This window comes from Hetaerina americana, unplaced genomic scaffold (genome assembly GCF_022747635.1).
Source record: "Hetaerina americana unplaced genomic scaffold, ioHetAmer1.1.p SCAF_6, whole genome shotgun sequence".
NCBI classification, from domain to species: Eukaryota; Metazoa; Arthropoda; class Insecta; order Odonata; family Calopterygidae; genus Hetaerina; species Hetaerina americana.
In genome coordinates, this window is record NW_027287205.1 from 51,031,424 (window position 1) to 51,057,409 (window position 25,986).

Genomic DNA, 25,986 nt, shown 5'->3' on the forward strand with positions numbered 1-25,986 from the left:
ATATCAGCTTAACTGGATGCATTTTATGTTTCTTGGTTTTTATCCTAGGGGCATGTGCAGTCATAAGTTTTTTGTATGTAATAATACAAGCATGCTTTTCTTACGATTGATTAATTAAAATTTTTGCAAGAAAGTATTAATTACTGTGGGCAGATAACTGCTATGAATTGGAATACTGTTTGACTGAAATTTGCGTCCCTTGACATTCGTACTATCTATGCTATGCTGGATAATGCATGCATTTGATTTTTTTCTAAAGAGGATACTGATATTAATAGCTCAATTTTTTTTGCTTTTAGGCAATGAGTGGTGCCACTTTTTGGTTTACAACGCTACTCACAGTGATCATCTTGATGCTTCCAGTTCTAGCGTGGAGATTTTATTTTGTAGATGTTAGACCTACATTATCTGACAGGGTCAGACTGAAACAGCGACTTGCATCTCTCAGGTAATTTATTTGGAAAACAAATGTCAATTTTTATGTTTTAAATGGATTTTATTCACCTACCTTATCCAGCTGATCAGGCTGCCCAGCTGATAATCCAAAGGATGAGGTTTGTGGATTTTATGTAAGGAAAGCACTATTGGTTCCTATAATCATTTACTTACCAAATCACTTTGTGATGTGAGACTTAAAAAGCACAACTTGTTTTAGTTGCATAAATATTTGAGATATTTTATCTATAAAACCATTTTAAATGCAAGGAAAAACAAAAAAGACATCTCTAAATAATGTCTTTAAAAAGTTATTGAATATGAAAGAAAATTTACTGTTTATGAAATGCTGGACTGTATTACTGGACTTTGGAATTCAAAGCTTAAGTCAGGTGATGCCATTTATTTATATAGCTAGAAACAAGATCTAATTCATTGATTAAATCAATTTGGAGGAGACAAAGTAGACCATGGAGGCTGATGTTGCTTGCTATTGAGAATACACCAAAAAAGTAATTTCATAAATCTTAAATATTCCTGATATGTTGAGTGGAGAAGGCAGATGAGTATATATAGCAATATTAGATCAATTAACCTTATGCCAGAAACTCTGTAATGATTATTTACCAAAGAATGAAACGGAGGGCAGAAGAATTTTTTAGATGAAGACAATTACTACCGAAAAAAATTATCCTGACTCTTGTTTTAGCTCTGAGTTCTTGTTGAGAAGAAAATTCCCACTACACTTTCATTGAATACATTTGTGAATTTGAAAAAGTCATTTCTAATTGCTAATTGGAAGAGAACATTGAATGTCTATAAATACTACCTTGATCAAAAAGTTCCCGGAATAACCACCGTGTGGCGCTCCCATCGTTCCGATTTGAGTTCTGTTTTTTTTTGTTAAATTGGTACATCTGTTGTTGATATTCCCTTTAAATCTTAGTGTCATAACTTGACATTTGCAAAAGTTACGTAGCCAAGAGTACATCTATCTCTGTGTGTGTTGGCGATTTTTTACAATTGCAGAAATGGATTTAAATTTGCAACAACGAACTTGTATTAAATTTTGCGTAAAAAACGGATTTAGTGGCGCACGGACGTTGGAAATGTTGGAAAAGTGTTTCGGCAACGATTCTCTAAAAAAAACGGTCGTTTACCAGTGGCACGAGCGGTTCAGAAGTGGTCGTGAGTCAATCGAAGATGATGAACGCAGTGGCAGACCATCGACATCGAAAGTCGGTGAAAAAATTGATAAAGTAAAAGAAATGTTGGTCAATAACCGCAAATTAACCATCAGAGAAATAGCGGAGGACTTGAACATTGCCTATGGATCCGCCCAAGACATTGTGGTTAATGATTTGGGTTTCCGTCGTGTAGCAGCAAAGTTGGTGCCAAAAGACCTCAATTTCATGCAAAAAAGAGACCGTGTTGACGTCGCAAAAAGACATGATTTGCGAGGCTGAATCCGATCCCACATTCATCAAAAGGATCATTACTGGAGACGAGACGTGGGTTTATGAGTACGACACGCAATCCAGACATCAGGCAAGTGAATGGCGTTCACCAAATGAGCCGAGACCAAAAAAACCACGTCGTTTTCAGTCAAAAAAGAAGGCAATGCTGACGGTTTTCATGGATTACAACGGTGTAGTGCATCATGAATTTTTGCCAGAAGGCCAGACAGTAAACAAAGAGTATTATTTGGGCGTTATGAGACGTTTGCGTGAAGCAATTCGCCGAAAGAGACCAGAAATGTGGGCAGAAAACTCGTGGATTTTGCACCATGATAACGCACCGTTGCACAGTGCTATCATTATTCGTAATTTTTTGACGAAAAATGCAACAAATACCATCCAACAGCCACCGAATTCACCTGATTTGGCTCCCTGTGACTTCTTTCTGTTCAATCGAGTTAAAAAACCATTACGGGGAACGCGTTTTAGCAGCCGAGAGGAAGTAATGGAAAAATCGCAGGAAGCACTGATGGACATACCGAAAACCGATTATAAAAAATGTTTCGAGGATTGGATCAAGCGCTGGCATAAGTGTGTTGCAGTCGATGGGGATTACTTTGAAGGGGACAATATAGATTTAGATGAATAAACTTGTATTTTTAATTTTCTGAATAAATTCCGGGAAATTTTTGATCAAGGTAGTAAATAGGAGCTGAATATAGTGTTAGAAGATCGATTTTCAGACTCTTTGAAGAGCAAATGGCAGTGATCAAATTAGGATCAGTAGGTAGCAGCCAAAAAGAAGAAAAGTAAGATAAGGAGTAGGTATTATTTACAATATGTAATTTTTGGTGGATGTCAGGAATGTACATTGCTGGTGGATCCTCATTGACTGGTTAACAGCTGGTCATTGAAAGGATACACATTTCTACCTATTATTATGAATGTTTATGTTGAGAAAGCAGTGAATGGAAGAAGAGAAAAATAAACTCTGGGACCAGGTACTGACATGCAAATCTTTAAGCTGTGACTTTCTGGGCTGTATCAACAGAAATGATAGATATTCATGCAGAAAACATTGGTTCCTGAGGAAAAAGGGGTTGAATACATCTAAAAGATGAGAGGAAAAAATAATAATCCTTTGCAGAAATTGGAAGTACTGCATGCATATTTAAATAGGTCTGTTGCTAAAATTTAGGATGAATTGATGGATAAAGTGAAGAATATGTGATATGAAATTAGTTTTACCCTCTTTAATGCTGGGCTGAAGAGATTTAGTCTCCAATAGGGCTTTAGAGAAGTGAAACACATTTTAGAAGGCCTGCTCTGACTTCACTTGGGAGATGATGCTGAGTCAGCCATAGAAACATGTTAGACTTCCCAACCCACTTGGAGACCAAAGACCTCTTCATTTCAATAATATGTGTAATGGGCAAAACAAAGACTTGAATGTGGGACATCATGCTTTATGGATGTGAGACTTGATATCTTTGAAGCAAGAAAATGAGTTTAGATTGGAAGCTTTTGAGATGTTCTTGTGATTGAGAATAGAGAAAATATTTGACAGAGGAAGACAAATGCTCATTTTAAATAGGGCAGGTGAAGGGAGGAAGTTGTTGGGGTAATTCTAAAAAAAGCAGAGAAAGAGAATGAAGGAAATATTTAAAGGAAGTGGTATGTTGAAGACTGTGATAGAAGGGAAAATGGCATGAAAGTAGAAGGAAGAAAGGTTTTTTGGACTGCATGAAGACAGGGAAAATGTTGTGGAAAAATGAAGAAAGAAATATGAAGTTTCTATAATGTTAGAAATAAACAGTCATGAGGGACCATCCAAAATCTATGGAGAATAAGCAGAATAGCTTAGATGAAAAAGGGAATTTAGCAGAAGAAAAGTTAAATGGTAGGTTGGTAATCAAACCTGGAATATTTTGAGCTTTATGAAGAACATGATTGCAATATGGTCTTCCCAGTGAATGAAATACATAAACAAGGGAACTATAGAAGAATAGTTTACACCACTACTTAATTTAAGCTTCAACAGTAGGAAGAACTGATGATAGATTTAGGAATTTAATTTTTTTATAACTATAGCCATTAATAGTTTTTAGGTGTTTATCACTCAGTTTGATAGTAATTGATGTCAAATATTCTTTTTCTACTTCGTGTTTCTTCTTTTTCTTAACTTCTGTGAAATAATTTTCAGAAGTTTTTTTTGTTCTGGGAATGGGTTTTTGTGATAAAGAAGCTCATCACGTATATTTTTCAATGGTAGGGTGAATGTTTGCATTGAAATGTACCTGGGTCATTATGTAAGCATTATATGTAGATCAGCTAAAATTACCAGAAAGTTACATACTGTATTTCCCTGTATTCGGCATATTTTTTAATTTAGTAATTACTTTTAGGTTAAAATCATTTGTGCAAACATTTTAGCCCACCTGTAAATGTGTACAGTTTTTAATGAAATGACTTTTTTGTGCATTATCTCAATTTTGATTGGAATCATAATTGTGGTATATTAGCATAAAGAGATAGGGAAAAGCTTGTGTTGAGCAGGATTGCTCTTTCCTTGAGTTCTTATTTACAAATACAATTCAACCAAAAGCAAAATCCAATGTATTTGGGGGTATTTTACTTTTTTAAGAGTTTGGGACATGAAATAAATGTGACCAGAGTATTACAACATTGGATGATTTTCACAATAGAGACCTTGAATGAGTTCAACTGAATATTGCTAGTTTAGGCTCAATCCATGGCTCTTGAACAATACATTTTCTTTGGTTTTATCATGGACTTCAAACCTATCATAGAGGGTGAAATTTGATTCTGGAGAGATAGGTGTGACCAGTGAATCTGCACTGGTAGCATTCACTTTAAAGGACTTAAGCTGTGCAACTATCTTCTCACATTATCCCCCTGAACATTCTTTTGCGACAAGGATTCCTTTAGCTGGGCAAGTCCTTCCCCATTTTGTAAAATAACCAAAATCATGTTAATCAATCAATCAGTATATTTTTGTCCAAGAATTTGTTTTAGAAATATAGGGCACGTCAAAGGAAATGTACGGCTGGAAATCATAGTTGTAGATACTCATCGACAGAGTGGAACATTTGCTTAAGCAGATATTCATGAAGTTTTTTTTAATAGTAACATCTTATTGAGATTCCTTAATTGTTAGGTAACTTATTAAAAAGAATGAGGCCCATAGTTTTAGACCTGAGTACGGCATTTTTAGTTCTTTCAAATGATTGGTGCAGGTTTTTAGAGGCAGGTTATTATTATGTTCATAACTAAAACTTTTTATTATATTTTGCTGTAATATTAATTAAAGAATCCATCAAAATTCACAATTTATCAATATTACCAGTGATGGGTCACATTTTTGAAGTTGAAATAAAAAGCACGTTTTAAGGAGTTCTCAAATGCTCATTTTACTTGCTTGAATGCACTAGTAATGGAAATTTGTGAACTTGTACTGAGTGCAATAATGGACATTTTCAATTTATTTCAGGTCAAGGCAATCCCAAGATGTTCTACGAACGCCTTCAACACGGAAAACAAGACGTTCAATACGATCAGGGTATGCTTTTGCCCATCAAGAGGGATTTGGAAGACTCATTACATCTGGAAAAATTATGCGAAAGTTGCCTCGAACGAATGGTGATTTTCCATTTTCAATGAATATTGGTTTTGGTACTGGCGGGAGTGGCAGTAGTGGTGGCTTGCAGAGCCCTCGCAAGTCCAAACCACAGGGTGCAAGTAGTTCTGGTGATGTATGAAATAGCTGCCAATAGTTTCATTGAGAGGATGAGTGATGCTGTTATTGATGATTTTTTGTCTGAGATTGGATTTGTATATCTATTTTTCTGAATGAAGTTGTATGTGTATGAGTGTATGTAAATTGGCCCTGTGTTCTTATGCTTTTTGTCATCTGTTGGTTGTTTCCCATCTTATTTATTGAAAACTCACTTTATGAAGCACAATCCCTGGGGGAAAACTGCGAAGTTGAAATATGTTGCAAAGGTTATACCTGTATTGTTATATTTGAATGAATATATCTAATATTGTTGTAATGCAATTTGTACATAAATGTATGTCTGTATTTTTGTACATAATGTTAAGCAGTATGTGAATGCATCCCCTCATTAAGAAAATGGATACAGTCATTACTCCTCTTTCCTCCTTTACAGAACCATTTTGTGTCATTTACTAGGCTGGTTAATTAATTGAGAGATGTGCATTTGTGAGGGAACAAAGTGCTTAATAGACTAGACTCAGTAGCTTAGAAGGAGATATGAAGCTTGAGGCAATGTTCCTAATTAAAAAATGACTCATCCAAGCCATATATTTTGATTTATATCTTGAAAACTGAAAACAGTTTGCTTATGTCATTGCTTTCTTGAGTCTGAAAGGTGTCTGATGAAATTTGAGCTGTGCATTGTGAAGAAATTCTGTGTCATCCATTTTCAACAAATACCTCTTTGAGTAATTCTTCAGATGGCTGGTGTACGGCTAAAAAATTAAAAATCATCTATTGTTGTTACATAAAGTAAGACAAGTAATGATTACTTAAAAGGAGTATTGTATGTGCCTGAATTCTACAATTATGTAATATTGGTGACAGTGTTCACAAGAGCCTTGGGAGTTTGATCCAGCTGATGGTGGCCCAACTTCCTCATTGAGAAACTGTAGGAACTGCCCTAGTAAAAAGTGACTTTCAGGAAAGCAGTGTCTGCAAAACAGAATGGACGCTATGAAGTCGGTTATCATGTCATAACAAAATATATGAAATATTTGTGACACATTTGTACATCTTCTCTGGGGATATTTTTGTAGAAAAACGATATTAGGTTATTATAATAATACTTTCATATTTTGTGAAAATAACTTGTTTCATTTATCAGCAAACCTTAAAATAGCAGACTGCTAAAGGATCAGTGTCTAACAATTGTTTGGTCTGGATAATACTATGACCATTTCATTTCTAACTTAATAAATACTCTTCATATTGAGTATTCTTATCCATGACCTGGTAGGTGGACTATGTTGTTGACAGTGTTTTTGATTATTTCATGCACAATCTAATTAATACGGTACCTAGTTTTTAGAAAGAACTCTGTCCAAAATATTGATCACAGTATCAATTAGTAGAATTACGTAATTGGCTGCTCCTGGTCATATCTTTATCTTTCCATGGACAAGAATATACCCTTGTTATTCAGGGTTAATTAAAGAAATATTTCTTATATCCCATTTGTTAATTTGGGTTATTTTACGAGTAGATGACAACTAAATTGAATTAAATATTCATATTAGCAGTAATAGCTTACTGGGTCAGGTAACATTTTTAATGCACTCAGCCACAAGTCCCGCCTGACTATCTTCGAATCCTATATTATCAAAAGTCTTTTCAGCTCCGCATACTTCCTAGTACACTCTCCTTCTTCCTTCCAATTTCATGTGCTCCCTCTCACGTAATATATCAAACATTCATCACTTGGACACTAACTGAAACATCACACTGACTCTCAGTATCTCCTGCATTCACTTGTCCCGTCTCATACAAATTAATTCTGTTAGGCTTCCCTCTCCTCATACCATGTCTGGCACTCCTTTATGTCCATTTCCGTCAGTTTTCTTTTTTCCTTTATATCGAATTAATCTCAGAAGCCTTCTATGTATGCTCATTTTCTTGTCTCAAAGACTACATTTCAGAGCCATCAAGAAAACTGCACTCCATATCTAAGTTTTCATATCTTTTCTTTACTTCCGTCATCAACAGCCACCCTTCTTGTAAGGTTCCTTAACCTAGAAAAGCTCTACTATCAATGCCCTTACTAATTTGCTTGTCTTCTTCTGAATTACCTCCTAAATACAAGAAGTTTTGGCTGATCTTATTTATACTCCTCGGATATATTATCTCAGACTTCCCAATTATTGTCTCCTTATCTTCGTTTTCTTGATTCGTATTCGATCTGATGATTCATTCTAATTCCACTTCCACCACTGGTTATGAAATTGAATTAGTGAGAAAATGAAGCGCTGTGCACTTGGAAACCCAAGTAGTAACGTTTAGGGGAGGCGACCGACAGCCGAGGTCATTTGCGCCATTAGGGATGGACAGGAAAGGATGAAGGTTGGAGAGAAACCCGGCGTCGGCATTGGCCTGCTCTTTGCGAAAGGCGCCAAGGTGTCCGCAGCTTAACATCCCCTCCGACGGACGGCGTACTCACTCAAAGCGCCCCCCACAGAGCACCTCAAGTAGGGATCGAGATACCACTGATGAATAAGTAGGCTGAACCATTGTCGATTCATTTTGGTAATATGAGATTAATTAAGGGCCATTGCTTAATTAACATTAACAACAAACATGATATAGCTTGTGTCATGGATCATAAATTATACCGCCCACTAAAAATAATAAAGAATCTCTAGATGGGCTAAAAAAAACATTCACTCCCGAGTTTAGAATTACTACGAAAAACTAATTTCAAGGCGCCATTTCCAATTTTTCAGCATCCGATCAATTTTATGTTCTTTAATTCAGCCGTATTGGTCAATCCTTTCCTTAAACTAAAACTTAAAAATTTGATAATATAGCCGCTCCTCCGATGAATACCGTTTTTCGTTATTCCTCTTTAAGTAATTTCTCCATTGTCATTATAGTATTACATTTTAGCAATAGAGAGCGCATTGACAACTCCTGTTGTACCGCTTTTAATATAAAGCTTAAATAGATTACATTAAGTCATCTAACTCTGATTAACTGAGGGTGAGTTAATGGTTCGAAAATTTCATGAATTGTGTTGAAAAAATCCTTTAAAACCATTCGCAAAATGATTTATTGCGGCAGATAAGCATGCAGTAACTTCTGCACAAATGTTGCTCGCGCAGGCGCAGTGTGGACACAGTATTACATCTCTCATATAAATCCACCAGAGAATATAATTCCTGTGTTGTTGAATATGTAATCCTATATCGTCAATTTACATCGAACTTGCATGATAAATAATGCAAATTTTACTATTAAAATGAGTTTAATCACAATATTTTAAGATGAAATCGGATTTCATGACTTTCCGTTTATTCGCTTTGATTCTCATATTACTCCGCGGCTAATGGACAGAAGGGGATCGGAAAATGGCAAAGGGTGGTTCGTGAATCAGGCTCCAGTAGGTGTAAATAGCATTTGTCACTCATACATTTTTGTTGAACCTATAAGATGTGGATATACAATTTGTAGACAATATACTCATAACTCTGGATACAAATATTTGGCGAAGAAGAGCTGAAGAATCCGTAAAAGTGCACCGAGAAGTGACATGGCCGCGAGATTCGTCTGTAGGTGTTCCAATGACAAGAGCAGCCATTTTCAGTGCTAATCCTTTTAGTTCGGCCTGAGTGTATCGCTCAGTATGCAGAAACGAGAAGGAAGGGATAGAGAAAGGGAAAAGGATACTCGGGAGGACCCAACAAAACGAGTTTCGAGAGTAAGTGCTGGGACAAGGACTAACATGCACAGTAGTCGCCATAGTGTGTCTAGTAGTTCGGGTGTGTTGATGGTGGGCCCTAACTTTAGGGTCGGAAAGAAGATAGGATGTGGAAATTTCGGGGAACTGCGACTAGGTATGTACCATTATTTTTACATTCCATTTACTTCTTTTGCTCATCGGATACATTCCGATGAAGTTGTATGAAGCTCAGATTAGCTGTTTCCATGTTATATGTTTTGTTTGAAGGTAATTGTTGCTATTTACGTGGATCTAGGAAAAATCTGAAGCAAAGCTGATGTTATTGCTAATAATATTGGATATATATCCCTGGTTTAGTTTCATTCCATGTCAATATTTTTTCGTGTCGGTGTTTGTTTGTGTACATTACATTAAGTGGCATTTGATTCGAAGATTGCTAGGAATATATTCGCGTGTGGGTTATTTCTGCAAATTGGGAAGCATATAATAATACTGGCATAAATAATATGCAATTTGTATTGTGCATCGTAAATTCTTCGCAGCACTGTTTAGAATAAGTCTAGGAAAGAGGCGACTATTTCCCTCATTGTGAAATCTCTGTTTAGATTTCGCCAGATAATCTTCTGGCCATCAATCATCACCAATGCAGTTGGTAACTGCAGTTTTACATTTCGCATCGTAATTTCCTTAAGGATATCATTTATGCATGCCTTTTTCGTCTTGGCCCATCCAGTTTAATACTGCATCATTTAATTTGTTAATCGCCATGAATTGCCCCCTCTTTATTTGTATAGATCAGACGAATACTGTAATAACGGGTAGACGGGCTGTTGACACTAAGCAATGCATTACAATTGCAATTAATTCATTAATTTTTTGACTTCTGTTTTATCAGTTTATTGTTTTGTAAATGTGGCCGATTATTCTTCCGGCGTGCTGGGTTAACCCCCAATGTTTTTTGTTCACGAATCTTCTTACGCCTCCTTATGGTGTCCAGTCGAACCATTTTGAGTATTATGTAGTCGTTACCTTTTCAAACAAGTCGGAAATTTTTTATCCATTCTTCAAATAGTTCTGCAGTGATCACAATTATTCTTTGCTGGCGCAGTGTGTAAACATCGCAAGAGTTACGAGAATTTAATTTTGAAATGAATGTATTTAGAACTTAGAAAATTGTGAAAAGTTAATCGTTGTGTGAGTTCATGATTGCCTTGTAGAAATTTGATCAGCGTAAATTGCTATTATTTCTATCAATATAATTTCGAGGTTCTAACCCGTTTAATTCCGAGGTTTTCAGAACAGATGGAAATCGCATTTTCAGAATATTCCATATTTCAATGCCCTCCAAGCGATGTAAGTGATAGTATTGCCCGGGATAGTAGATAGTTAATGTCAGTGTGAAAAAAAATTATGGCACAAATGATATTGTTTCTACTTAAAGTTAATATTTAGTACAGTTATCTTTGTAAATGGGCACAGATTAAGATTGCACACTGGATTTTTTACAATTGAATTCATGCATTGGTAACGTCGTGAGATGATGTATATTGTGATTTTAGACGAAAGTGCGTTAATTCATTACTTATCTTGAATCGTACAGTGTAGCGTAATGCGAGAATTAACAAAACCCACATAAATTAACCTGGTAAATTTCAAACTTGTTTGATGAGTTACTCGGGCTTGGTGCATTTTAGACTTGCACATTGTTTAGTACCTGGGCGATTGCTGTTCTGATTTTCTCTTCCTGCATTTATCTTATTGCGTGCCATCTTATGCTTAGAGAAGTAGTGTTCGATACGTATTTATTTTTTTCTTTGGCGGATATTGCAAGTCTCTTTTGAATGCTGAATTACGGCTCGCGATTGATCTTGTTTTTTGTATTAAGCCGCATGTCCTCTTGTTAGATGTGATAGGCAGTTTATAGTGTCGTTTTGTACATTTTGCATTTGATGTGACTTCTAAAGACACTGTATCGTGCTTCCTTATTCCGTAGGTGGAAGTAAATAATTGCGTTTGCCGAAATACATTTTTAAATCATGGATCGTCACTTGACTATTGGGTCGTTAATACCCGTACAATATATTAGGGAAGAAGAGTAACGGCGTCGTGTGCCGTAATCCGCGTAGGTACCACAAAATTGACGGAAAGCAAAAAGATAGACACTCACAAAAGTACCAATATCCGGCAGTACGCCTGCTCCTGCACCAAATTTGTTTTAGTCTTATGGCTCTTCTACCAGTTTTCTCCGCATATTTATGCTACTCCGTCTACACCCATTAAATGTTATCGTAGATCAACCCCCTCTCTGCTTGTGAGTCTTTTCCCTAATCATTAGAAATATTTGTTATTCTCCTTGTCCAAATCTCTTCACCACTGGCGTTTCGAGTTTTTTCTTATAAACTTCAAATGACGTATAGAAATTTCAAGCAACTGTTGCAATGTTGGGCAGGGAGTCTGTGTTTAGCATTATGAATAAATCATTTTGGTCTCTTGAAAGATTTTTGTTTTGAAATGTTCCTGGGTTTCTCGTCATTACCTGAGTTAGGAAATGTTCGTAAACAAACTTTGAATCCAACATGAATGATAATATTCAGAACCTAGCCAGCGCAAACTTTTCCTTTTTCATTCACTAATTTCGTGAATAATGTGGAAATAGCATATTATAGTAGCAAGTATATGGGTAAATTATTTTAATTGCCAAAATATGCGTGGCTTCAAGGTGCTTGAGTTAATTTTTGGAACTAATGTATTTTTACGTGTTTGCTTCATGCCATTGAATATACGTTGAAATTCAATTGGCAAAAAATCACTTTTTTGAGCTTATTCAAGAGTGAGGTTAAATTACCTGTCACAATTTTTTGTTAGCGTCTATCCACTAGTGATTTACAGTTAAGAATATCAATTAAGATTCGCAGAATATGTCCAAGGAATGACTCTTGTAGCTGTATCGATTGTTGGTTGACCGTAGATATTGCGTTTTACTGATGATGTCTAAAGACACTGTCACCTCATGCGGTCTAAATGCATTCACGTCTCGTTTTATGTTTGTTCTGTTGACTTGTGAGCGTGATGATTAGATTGTTTTTGGCTTTGTATCGGGGGATTATTCATGTACAGCCTTGAAACGTTACGAAAGGGGTTGATCCCGAGTTCCTGCAATGCTTTTTGTTCATTATTACTCTGTTTGTCGCTCACTCGAATAGAGATCGATGTAAAAGTCCCCATCCTATCGAAAGGGCATTGCTGCCAGGTCCAATCCTGTTCAAGGACTCCCGTGCTTCGCCCTCTTGGCTGCATGGCCGGCCGCTGGTGCATGACTGTCCAAGTTGAGGACGCTTCCTCCCACCTCCTCTTCCACCGCTTAATCACTGCAGCTCCTCTCCTCCTCCATCCGTTAGCTCTCAATCAGTGTTGCCAATTTATCACTTGTCTCCATTTTTCGCTTCGATGAACTCTGCGAATGTTTGCCGTTAGGTCATCGGCTTCTTGTTACACGAAGGAGAATGCCAAACAATTAACGCAGTGATTGAACTCAAAGTTTTATTTTTATTCTAGATTGGCGACATTGTAAAATGTGGGACCTGATCGTAGTTGGGGTGAAAAGTTCGGAAAATGTTGAATCGAGAGTAATTTGTGGTGTTTTGAAGGGCTCAGGATAAAGTTCTTCGTATAAATCTTGGTGATTACCTATCATGACCTTAATACTATAAAACGCTGGTGCGACCCTTGGCGATTAGAATTAAACTTAAAAATGTGGATAGTGCTAAATTTTTGGAAAAAGAGCAATGGCCTACCTAACGACTACTTCTTTGGGAACACCGAAATGGAATGTGTAGACCCAATTAAATACCTAGGCGTTTCCCTCACTCACGATCTCTCCTGGGTGAAACACATACGGGGAATATGTGGTCAAGATAACAAAAGAATAGGATTTATTAGAAGAGTACTAGGTTAATGTGATGAAAAGGTCAGAGAGAAATGTTGTATTTCGCTGGTTAGGCCTCATTTAGAATATGTTGCTAGTATAAGGGATCCTCACGAAGTTAGTTTGATTGCCGAATTAGATCGCTTGCAGCGTAGAGGAGCTAGACTTTTAAAACGTTATTATGATAAACTTAGTAGCGTATCTAAAATATTACAGCAGCTAGGCTTGGGATCACTCACGGAGCGAAGGATAAATTACAGATTAAATCTCTTGCATAAATTGGTAGGGCGTCTCTAGCAGCGATGTGGAAAATGTATTATTACCCCCATTCTGCTATGGTAGGAGAAATCAATTAAGAAAATGAGAGAGATTGAGTGTAGAACATTGATTTAAGATGCCATTTTTTCCACGAACGATAAAGGATTACTATAACGGTGTTCGACCGCTGTAGGGTCAAGTTCTGGTGAAATTAATCTGGTATGTATTCACCCCCCGCCAAACTCACTAGCGGTGGCTTGTAGTTCGCATACATAAAATAATGATAATTAAAAAGTCATCCGTCCTGGTCATTGTCTTTATTTTGCGAGCTCTTATTATTTACCAGTGACTGTGTAGGATAATCCTATTGGCAGGGAAAATCGAGGAAATATTATTCAATTTTTATCGCCTGAATAGTAAATTATTGCTTAGCATGTGGACGGCGTCATTTCCGTGCATAAATTGTGTGCTCGTTTTTGTTTCACTACATTTGGTTCCAACCATCTGGGTGTTTTTGTTCATTGTTTATATTTTTGACAATTTAGCTTGAAAATGACCAGGAAGTGGATCAATATCAGATAGCTAATCTGATGTACCACTCAACTTTTATTCTATCTTGACGCATTTGTGCGTTTTGTTTTATATATTTTTTATATTTTATTACCCGGCAAGCCTCTACTAGGGGGTGTGGCAGGGGGTGAATACACCCCAGACTGAATTTTGACCCTGCTTAATGTGCTCCATGTATTGATTTCTAATAGGAATGATGGCGATTAATTATGTTTCTAGCCCATATTACTGTCCATAAGCTTAATGTCGTTTTCATTTTTAGTTGAAAGTGTTGTGTGATTCTGGAGATAATGAAATCAAAGAATTTTTCATTCAGGCCTTCATAGCACGTGTGTATTCATTCACTCCCTGCCACACACCCTAGCGGTGGCTTGTTGGTTACATAAATAAATGCGAGCTTTGATAGATGTTTGTCCGCGTTAGAAATTGAGGAAATAGCTTAATAGGATGAACCACAAATAAATATCTTAAATGAAGCCTGCTTCTTTTGGGTTGTTTTTTATACCGAACACTTGACTTCCAAATCAGTTAATACTCTGTCGCATCGTGTACTACATTTACAGCGTACTAACCACGTTAATATGACCAGAAAGGCAGTTGACTATTAGTGGATGCTCTTTGCATTCGTTCGTTGTAAGCCACTTCTCAATGTTAGATCCTAAGCCTAAGGTTTAATAAGAATATCACAATGTTATAAAAGTAGAGTGTAGTAGTAGTGTTAAGTATAAGTTACATTTTAGATGACGTACACCTTTTATGACTGCTAGTCTTCCACTTCTGCTGTAGGCAAAACTAGAAAACCAATTTTTGAGTTGGGAGTCTGGTGATTTTTCATGACTCCGCTGCGGCAGTTCCCGTTGTGCCGGGCCCGCCCGGTGCTGTCGGTCTGGTTCGCTTCTCCCTTTCTCCTCAAGCTCTTTGTCACGCACTTCCCATAAACCCCACCTCCCCATCCAACGTCTCCCACTCCTCCCTCTTGGCCGCGGGAAAAGAGGGAACTCGCTAACCGGTCGGTCTTTAGGTCTCCTTTCGATTCCCCTCTTTGGCTGCTCCCGCAGTCGACTTCAACGGAGTCGCACGGGAAGACGTTTGGCCGCCGTTCTCGTCGACCCGTCACTGTCTCGCCCGCTTCGAGTTGCCGGCGAGGTTGTCGTAGGTGGGCAACCGCGTCCATGTTTTTAAAATCGCACTTCGGTTTTCGTTTCTTTGGAGCGCGACGGACGTGTTTGTTTTCGTGTGTCTTCCCACTCTAGTGCCACGCATGGTTTTGTTTCGGCAGGGCTCAAAATGTTTTGACGTTATCCCACCCGTTTGCCACTTGCGTTCCAAAGCTAAACAAAGCGTCGTCCGACCCGTATCTGCTACACAGCCCCGTTTGATGGTCTTTTCTTTTTAACGTCGTATGCACTGTGGCGATCGTCCAGAAAAGGAGTGTGCGTTCTTTGTACTGCTAAGGCCAAGTGCACTGTAGTTTTTGTGTTATGTTTCGCTTGCATTTAGTGCTATCTACGATCCCAATGAGGGCGGCGAGGCTGCTTTTGTACAAAGAGTTTGATATTTGTGTGTTCATCGGCGTATCCATGCCCATCCATGGCTGACCTATTAAATGTACTCACTGTTGAAGCATGCGCATAGTATTCATTTCCACGATTGTGTATTTATTTGAGCATACAATTCCCAGGTGATTATAACTCGCTGAGGAGGCTGCAACTTGGTTGAAATAACACCACATAATATATGTAGGTGTTAATGTGCAAAAATGTATTCCCTTGATTCGGACACCTTATTGTTATTAATTTTTCAATAAATTGCCGTGGCCCGGAAATATTACATTTTCACATTTCGTTTCCACCGCATTAATAATCTTGCCCATTTTCAAAACTTTGCTAAATTGATATTTTTTTCGTTACAAGTTGCACGCAATTCCGTTTTGTTTGCAGACTGTCGTGGTGGTATTATCGGATTAAGCTGTTTATATATTCTGTGACCTGCAAAGTTAATATGCGATTTTATTTTCGGCAGTGATTTTAATGAGCTATTAGTTTAAGTGTCCCTCTGTTATGCTGCCAAACTACAAAATGCCCGCTGTGTGTCTTTGATTACTTGGACGGTGTATTATTCATCATTTGCTCTATCTGATGATGGGACAAGATCTATGGTTAAAATACTCACTAATAACACAATGTGCCGTTTAAGGTGTTTCCATTACTGTGTCTGTTGTACGTAAACATTGAGCTCGTTTTTTGCACGATTGCAGTTAGTTAAACCATCAGTGATATAGTCAGTGGTGGCATATTTTTATTCCATTGCAGCTGGTAAACTTGTAAATATATATTGGTATTGTAGATCAATAATAATTTGCAGTTAATTACCCGAAGAAGGTTTTTGGCACATCTGGCCTCAATTCTCCTCTCGATTACTTTCGTCATTTCACTTGAATTCTCTGCCTATCAGTTAACAAAATGCGGGAAACCAAGTTGTCGGTAACCCGCTCTTTTAGGTAGGTTCAATTTGGAATTTATGTTTTTGATGTGGAACCAAAGGTAGGGGAGCTTGGAAATAATTCCCTCTTTACAGGAAAGTTATAAGAAGATTCTGCCAAGTGATGGAGAAAGCATAGCTCGTCGCAGGTATTTTCTCACCAATTTCTGGAGGCAGTGTTAGCTAATTACTGTTATATTTCATACGGTAAACCTCGTTGGTGTGGTATCGACAAAGTTATGAGTGGCATAGGGGCATGGAATTGAGGAAGAGGCATTCCGAACCATGAAGCTTTGTGTAATAAACCACATGGGGAGCTATGTGAATGCCCCCTAGGACTCCCACGTTAAGATTTTTACATTGCGTACAGCTGGAATCTAGGATGATTTAAATTGTTGCTTTGGTGTGTGAAGTATTTTATTGGGCTGGGTTATAATGAATAAAAGGAACTGCGGTTTTACAAGTGATAACGCTTGTTTAAAATCGCTCCTACCCTCATTTTATTAAATCTCTCAGGAATTGTCTACATGCAGATTGTAAATATTTTGTTCAAGATTAGTTTTACGTAATAGTTATTTCCACCGCAGAAAACCGTGTATCCTTCATTTCAGTTGCGAAGTAATATGTGCATCACGGTGGCCAACTTACAACTTTTTCCAAATTAGTGGACAGGTTTCTTGATGTAGGCTTAGCTTGCTAACCATTTTATTAGTTTCAACTTGAAAGCTTCAGCGTACACGATCTAATCATTCCGTAACGAAAGGGTTTTTCAACTAAAAACCTCTGCGTATTTTATATAAATGAGAAGATAGTTTTCTCAACCGGCTAGTAAAATATAAATCAGTTTAAGGGCTGGGTTTAAGTTGTTACCTTTGGCGAGCGAATGTTCTTCACTTAAGCTGAAGCAATTTGCTTCAGATATTGCGGGGAGCTTCACGAAACGAATCACCTCGGAAAAAACTAGTGTTCTCCATACTGTCAGTCTTCACCTTCGCAAATTACAGATTCGGGCACCCAGTTAGGTCACATTACCCTGATTTTTCTTTTGGAATAAGATGCTAGTTCTAGATAATTGTTCTTACAGTCATTTTAAACACCTCATCAGAAACGGTTTCTGCGCCTCTTATTGTTAATCCTTTTAGAAATTTTACCTTTACTTCCTGCCCCACTTGTTCCAGGACTCGACAGTTTAAGGGGTCACTATAGGTTATCAGAGCCCTGTTATTTTCATAAATGAATGGGTCGGTTTTCAAAAATGTTGCTTACCTTCTGCCGGTGTGACGGTCCAGCCGAGATCTCCGCTTTTAGCCGGACCCCCGACCTGCGTCATCTCCCGTCATTGCCCATCCCTTTGGCCGAATTTGTGCGTGGGAAGGAACGAAGGGAAGTGCCACGAGGAAGACGCGAGCACTACGCTAGCGAACAGCGAACCTCCTGGTGCTGGTATTGGTGAATTGCTCACTTTTAGATGCATTTAGGCTACTCTAAGTTGTGTGTCACGCTGATCATGTACAGCGGTCGATCATACGCCGTGCCTGCCTGAAGTCTTCAGGATGTAGGTCAGCCGTTAATTATATCATGTATATGATCAAGCTTGTCGTACTATTATTTCGATACGAATTATGTTTTTCTCTAAGTTAGATCAGATTTCTGATCTGCCTTGACACTACACACCACTTTTTTCATTAGCCTCAACTAATATGGCCCAAAATATTTTATCCTTAAACCCCATACTTCATGTTGCGTTTACTCTTTCTTTTGGGTTGCAATCTTTTAACTTGTAATGTAAACTAGTGGGGGCATTAAAGAAAGAATTTAGGTGGGCAAAGAAGCATTAGCAAAGAGGCGGTAGTTGATGACAGCTACTTAAGAAAGTATGTATATACTAGTGAACACTGATACGGAACCATGGTATTGTATGACTCGGATGCTTGGTTTTTTAGGCTAGAGGATGAGGGTTTATTCGAGGCTTTCGAAGTATAGGTTTGGAGAAGAATGGAGTGAATGGACTGAAAGGAAAGCAGACGATGAAGTTCAAGGCATGTTATGGGGAGCTGTTGGGCATATTCGGAGGCTGGACGAGTGGATGCAAGAGATTCTAAGAGGCAAGTGGGATGCTGAAGGCTGTAATAGAGGGCAGAATGCTGGGAAAGCGAGGTAGAGGGGAGGGAGCGTAGGCATTTGATTGAAATTGTCTTTACAATTAAAAAAGAAACTGTACCTAACTGTAGCTCGAACTTAAGATGAATGAGAAAACTAAGTGCATACGAAACAAATCACGTGCTTCTATTTGTATTTCATCATTATCCGTCAGGTATGTCTTTATTTCGTAAAATATCGATCAAGATGCTCTTTTGATCGGTACATAGCAAACAATTTGCTATATCTTAAATAAAAGTAGTCTACTGTTTAAGGTAGGTTCAGGATGGAATGATACGTTTATTAGCCCAAATTAACAAGTCTCAATCTGACATCCTTCACTACAGTAGGCCATCAATTCGGTGTACCTGCCTTGATTCTGTCCAACATGCCTATTCCTTTCCTCCGCCTACCTCTCCTTACTAACCTGCTTGGATCTATCACAACCTTTAACATTCCATAACTAATCATAAAAAATAGATTCATATTGCTTTATTATATCGTATCTCCATTTATAGCATAGCTCAAATATTGATTTTATTCATCCAATTAAAATGTTCTATGGATTCTGTCGTGTTACCTCTGAAATGGTATGCATATGTCTAGGATTGTTTTTGAAATAGTTTCGAGTAAACAAGGATGAACAAAATAAGCAATGAAATGAATGTTTTATCTTCAGAGAACACTTACAAATCCCAGTGTAATTGGGAGAAGTATTTTATTGTACGAGAGAAGAGTTTCAAACGCTTCTGTATTGCTTTTTCTGAGCTTGGTAATTCCGTTAAGAATACAGTAATCTTGATGACAGTTACAGTGAATATTAATGCATGACTAATATTGGATCTTTTAATTTTCCTTTTGAAAACATATAAAAAACAAGAAATAAAGCACCCTTTACTGAAAGAAACGGATATTTCTTGTATCACACAAAATACTAGCCTGTCTTCAGTCTGAAGTGGAGCCATTTCTCTACCGATTCCTGCATTGCATCCTTTTCTTATATTCTTTTCTGTATTTCGAATTTTCAGTCACAGACTACGTTTAGCATGAATGGAAGATTATTAATGTATGACATGCATCTTTATATTTCGTCCCTAATTGCGTCTTCTATCATTGTATGATTTGAATAATGCCGAGGACTCACCGTTGTTATTAACTCTACTCATGTTTCGTCACAGTTATATTTCGACTAAGCATTAGTCATTTTCTGGGAGAAATTGCAGTGCAGCAGTTGGTGATACATATATTGGCATCAATAACTGGATGGAGTTGATTTTGGTGGGAGCGTCTAGATATTTATTTGTCAGCCGCTTTGTCTTCTTTAATGTTTGATTCAGTTACACGAGTAATCTCATTTGTATTAACTTAAATCTTCCCCTAAATTGTTTTAGTTAGCCCTAGTACTGTATGTTTGTTGCCGTTCTGTTTCATTTTATTTGCAAAATTGAAGTATTCGTTACCTTTAATGCACTGTGAAAGTGTATTGAGTGATGTGTAGGGACACGGAAATGGGGAGGCAATAATGCTCAATCGGGGGGTGAGGAGTAGGGGGTTGAGATTTACTGCTACTCCTTAATATGTGCTTACGTTTGGTTAAGTGCAGAATGATGGCTCTTTGAAATGAACCAACCCACCGACAGATGTTCTAATCTTGGAGGATGTTTATGGTCTCATATTCGTGACCATAATCAGTGTGAATTTGCTGTGAAAGCTTCCGCGGTGATATGATAATGATTACGCGGGGTTTTCGGGTTGTCTCAGTGTTCCATCTTGCCGGACGACAGGTTCGCTGGCAGTTTTCGGTGTAGGAAACATTTTGGATGTTTTCCGTTTTGCCTGTGAGTTCTGTAAATTCGTTAAAGAATCGTTATTTAGTAGGGAGTGAATCTAATGTAGTAGGGAGTGTGAAGAATATTCAGGATTGCCTGCGGTGTTGTGAGAAACGTGTAAAATCTTGTACCAGGAATTACCTGATCAACTGATTGGTAACATAGTAAACGATATATTTAAGTTATCTTGTTTACCTAATTTTAAATTTAATGTGCAGCCTTACATTACGGTGGTTCGGTATTCAAAAACCCTAAATGCATTAACTACTGAAATAATGAATTGAATATGTTAAGTAGTTCAATTATTATTAAGCTAAATTTTTTTCTGACCATTTTGGGAGCTAAAAACTTGTCATTGTAATATGTAGTATGGGGTCTAAGGATATTTTGTGTCTTGTTAGCTTAGGAGTGCCATAGTGCTCGATCACAAGGTTCATCAAAAACCTACTCGTAAGACGGCAGATTACTGTTACAAGTAATTATAATTATGTCCTTATTTGAAATTTTAATGATGCATTTAGTTCGTAGCAGAACATATCATTATTTACTCTTCTTCGCGTTGACTTTATTTTTATTTGCAAGAGTACCTGTGTTCGCCGCTGCTTTTTAGCGTTAACATTTTAAAAGAAATGTAGTTTTTATCACAATGAGAATTATCATTGGCAATTATTATTTCCGAAGGTTAGTTATTGTAATCTTCCATTCTTGTTTCTTTTCAGCTCCATTTATTGTCTTTGTTATCCATATCTTTTTTCTTAATGTGTTTTTTCGATATCGTTTTTTATTTTTTACATTTCAAATACCTGTGGAAAAACTGTTATATTAAACGAGATATATTCAATTTTTCTAAGAACTAAAATCTGAAGCAGCTAAATATTAATATTGTGCCTAATTTTGCCGACGTAGGGTAAATTCAAGGATATGATAGGCATAGCACTTTTCTAAATGCTCTATTTATTTAAATAAAACATGTAGAAAAGCATCACGTCTGATATTTCTTTGAAGTAGTTAATTTGATTCGCATTATGCTTGTATTTTTACCCAACATTAATTTATACTGAATTGGAAATTTTTCTCAACTATTTTAACATCCTAGAGGCTTCTCTTTCTATGCCAAGCATTCGAGCATTAAGATAAAAGTTCAAATTGTAACTTCCCTCTGGTCTATAAAGATGGAAGTACAGTAGTTCACACTAGTAAAATTGGACTCATTGGTGTCTCATTCATATACGAGGTGTATTGTCATTGCCTTGAAATATAATTAAATTGATTTCAACGTAGAAGAAAATAGCATATTGCCAGCAGTTCATAATGACATATTTCTAGCAGATCCACGACCAAAGTATTTTTCGTCCGGACGCATTGAATATTGATACTTAAAAGTGTCATCGGCAAATCTAAGAATCAATTCATGAGCACCTCGATGATTGTTTTTGTCATTGAGTTGAGCTCTCCATGCGCCAATGGAGTAATCTTTCATTATACGACAGACGTTCTTAACTGTTGTGGATCGTGAACTAAGGTGATTCAGGCAGAGTTAGAATTTACGAGCTAAGAAATTGTGGTTAAGACCTTGTGGGTCTCCGTTGTCAGAATGACTCCTGCGAAGGAAACCCCTCGCCGCTTTCCCGCATGCCTGTTGTCATTTTAAATTATCACAGACCGTGACGTGGAAAGGCGTCCTGATTAAGCGAGTCCATCCTATGATGGAGGGGGGAGTCGTAAAAATAAAAAAAACACTGTGCGGAATAGTGCTTTTCCGAGTCATTTACAAGATAAGAATGTTGAGATTCTTGGAGTCTCCTTGCGTGATCCTCCGCACCGGTCGTTCATTGCGTCCAAGTGAGAATTCGTCAGATTTCTCGCCAGCTGAAGTAATTTCCATTAATTATTTGCGTTGAAGTTCTCATTCGGCAATTTCGAAGTGCCTGAGTTGATCATCCATGTAACCACAACATGCTTGAGTTACAGGTATATATATTGCCAAACGATAGGTTTTATATGAATATGCTATATTTCACGGATAAATTGTAACCCTACAATCAACTTTCTGTAGAGAACGTGAAAAAAGTCTAGATTTGGGATGATTCATAGGCGTTCGGATGGGTGGACCTAAGTAAAGCGCTATTTCAATGAATTGTTGCAGAAGTTGCATCGAAGTTTTATGCATATGTCAAATTATTCGTGTTTGCACTCTTATCAAATGACAAGGTCTTCCCGTGTCAGTTGCTATAGAAATTACCATCGAATATCAAAAGGTTTTTCGCTTGCTTTTTTGGCATTGGGGGATTGATACCCGGAGGCTTAGGAATTAATGGTGGAGAAATACATGTCGTTCTCGCGAACAATATCATATTCGCAGTCATGCAAGAGTTTTGACAGTGCTGACGTAACAGCTCTTACTCGCGTTTAATTAAATGCTATTAATTAGTGTGTGGGAGAAAAGCTAGCGAAATGCCATAGATTGAAACATTGGCGCCTCATAACTTGCCAAAAATAAGTTTCAGAGCAAGTTTTAAAATATTAATAAGAACCTCTGAGTGCGTAAAAAACTCAATAGTCCCTTCATATCCGTTTTCGAACTACGCGTGAATGGGTGTTCCATTGCTAATCATCCCTCGTCATAATTACATGAATTCAGGTGACGCCTTGATTCGTGCAGTCATGATACAACCTCCTTGAACATCGGTCGATCGGTTGTGGGGACTATATTGTGTCTGAACTTTCATGAGCCCTAATTGTTCTGAAACCTCTGTATAATATGCCATAGCAGTTCCGTTTTTTCATTTCCCTCGAAATGAAACCGTTAACGTCGCTGTACTATTGAGTTAATTATTGCTTGTATTCCATCCATCACCGTAATTAATCAAGTGCTAAATGAAGATAAATAGACGTAAATACATTTATCTCACTTCATAAAAATTCGAGTCCTTTAATACAGTGGGGTGCTGATGAATTCCGGCTGTTTGACCGCAACGGCTGATCCTATATTTTTGATGTGTTCTGTGCGCAAGTGCGATAGTCTCATTAAACCTTCGGGTGCTAGTTAAAATGGGTAACTGTATCGTTGGAAACGATGAATGTACCAATTTCCATGCATAACCTTGGAAAATAAAGCAATGGAATTGCGTTCTCTGAGAATTTTGAGTACATTACGAGTATGTATTTATTGCACATGTTTTTCAACGTCATGGGTTGGTTTTGTCAAAGCGGGAGAGAATGTGTTGACAGCTGGAGGTATTTGCTTATTAGATCCACAATATATCAATTTCATTAAATTTTAATTGCAATGATAACCAATAAATTTAATGGGACTGCATACGTAATATGTTGTGCATATACGTTTCCCCTTGTGCAAGGTTTGTCGACCGAAATGACTAGAAAGTTCTAGCGCATAAATTTACGTCATCGCCCCACTAAGACCATTCTATTGTCAAGGCGAAATTACTGTCGCGAGTTTCGTTCGAAGCGGCAGATGCCCTCGAAAGTGTATGGTTATCGTATTGGCACAGAAATTGTGCACGCTAGTACAGATTGTGTGGCAGTAGTATCGCACCGCATAATGGACACCGATACTCAATTTGTCATTCGTGCAAGAAGCATTTTGTTTCTCTTCGATGCTTACATATTCTTTTTACCCGTCGAACAGATTAAAGGTCATTCCCTCGATCAAGAGGGAACTTTTCATTGTTTTGACTATGGATGAGCTGTTCTATACGACTTCCTTGGGAGTTTGAACTTTTCCCTTTCATTTTTCCCGTCCCGTCATTTTTCCGTCTCAATAGGTCTCTCTCTTCAGTTTAGTCTCCCTTTTTCCTTGGTGTGTCATTCCTTCTTCTTCACGTATACCCATGTTCTTAGGGAAGAATTCTTTCGTCGTTTCCTCTCCCGCTTATAGGTCACGTCCTGAAATGTCAGAGCTCGGATGTCGATATTGAGCTTTCCCATGGTCATCGGAACTCCGCATTCTCTTCTCTTCACATCATCGTCAATTTCAAGGGTAAAGGAAATTCGAGGTGAATGACTTCTGTGCTCCTGGCGCCTGGGTGACAGGAGTGTACTTCCAATTTGGCGAGCAAGGTGGCTGTACCGAAGCTTGTTTACTGTTCACCAAGATGTCGCTGCCAAATTCATTAGTACGCGATGAGCTTTAAGTATGTTTTTTTGTAATTAGATGTAACCATTACGTAAATGTAATTTCATAAAGTACTGAGTGTTTTTGATTATTTATGGTCGATTATAACAATTTAGTCGTATTTAACTGTATCCTTGAGAATTCTTCGAGTGGTTTCGACAATAAATCTGCTTGGATCATTTTGCGTAGGAGTCCGGCCTTGTGAGAGCTCGTTAATGCTTGATGTATATTTTAAATTATTCCATGGCGTATGCTACAGTATGTGTAACTGAAAATGGGTTAGTATTATGTTTGTTGACAGTGAGTATAATGGATTGTGGGAATTCCTTTTCAATTCTTTTCTCATTTTGTTGCTATACGAACGGCGAACATTAATGTGTGTCTTTTCCGTCCGATGTAGACATTTCCTTGGCTAGTTCTTTATGCCTACCATTGACCTCAAATTTTCTTTATTTGGTATGTACCGTTAACCCTTCTTCAAATGTACATGAAATAGTGAAGCTATTTCATGATAATCGTCAGAAATATTTTGTGAGAATATAATTTTTTTTAATATGAGCATTTGATGGCTTTATTTTTCATCATCATCTGAACATCGTTCCTTTACCACCTATGGATTGTTCGTACGCGGTGAAAAACGGACACATTATCATGAACTATATGAAATAGTTATGGATTAAAATACGTATATTAGATGGGGAAATTAAATTTTGTTTTCCAGCACTGTTGAAAATTTACCTGGAGTGTATCGTAATTTTTCTAAAATTGCATGTGTAATTGTAATTTATAAAGACTCAAAATTACCGTAACATTTATTTATGTATTTCTACTAGCATTTGAATGTGTGCAATTTGCCCCTTAATTAGCTGGTGGGCTGGGAAATGGAAATGAGGGTGGTCAGCGGTCCTAAAATAATATACGTATGTATCCACGCCACTTATCTAGAAGAGTTACCATGCATTTCTGTGACCTTGCATGTGTTCCATTAAACTTCAGTTATTAGGATTCCGACGACGTTACGTCCAGGGTTTCCAGTTTCGACTGCAATGAATCGTATAGTGGTTTGTGTGTGTCTTGTTTGCGTACACAATTTGAATGTGTGTTGTTTTTGTGTCTCCGCCAGTGATGGTTAACTAGTGCGTGGCCTATGGAGGGTCATCGGGCCCAGCTTGAATGATATATTGATGATCTCGACCACGACATCGTATCATATGATATCAGGCACAATACACGATCGTATCCGATATGTGTTCAAGGAAATGCGAGAATGAGAGCCAGTTGATTT

The 25,986-nt window shown here is 37.5% G+C and overlaps 2 protein-coding genes across 6 annotated transcripts in view; both read left to right on the forward strand.

Moving 5' to 3' along the window:
- Positions 1 to 6,747, forward strand: part of ATP8B (ATPase phospholipid transporting 8B) — a 432,938-nt gene extending 426,191 nt beyond the window's left edge. For both annotated transcript variants that reach the window (XM_071593620.1, XM_071593621.1), the window contains 2 exons: positions 300 to 448; positions 5,404 to 6,747. In XM_071593620.1, the coding sequence (XP_071449721.1) occupies positions 300 to 448; positions 5,404 to 5,671 (417 nt within the window). In that variant the 3' untranslated portion in view covers positions 5,672 to 6,747. The remainder of the gene's footprint in view (positions 1 to 299; positions 449 to 5,403) is intronic.
- A 2,272-nt stretch (positions 6,748 to 9,019) lies between these two features.
- gish (casein kinase I gish) overlaps positions 9,020 to 25,986 on the forward strand; it is a 234,307-nt gene continuing 217,340 nt past the window's right edge. For all 4 annotated transcript variants that reach the window (XM_071594304.1, XM_071594305.1, XM_071594306.1 and 1 more), the window contains exon 1: positions 9,020 to 9,518. In XM_071594304.1, coding sequence (XP_071450405.1) covers positions 9,308 to 9,518 — 211 coding nt within the window. In that variant the 5' untranslated portion in view covers positions 9,020 to 9,307. The remainder of the gene's footprint in view (positions 9,519 to 25,986) is intronic.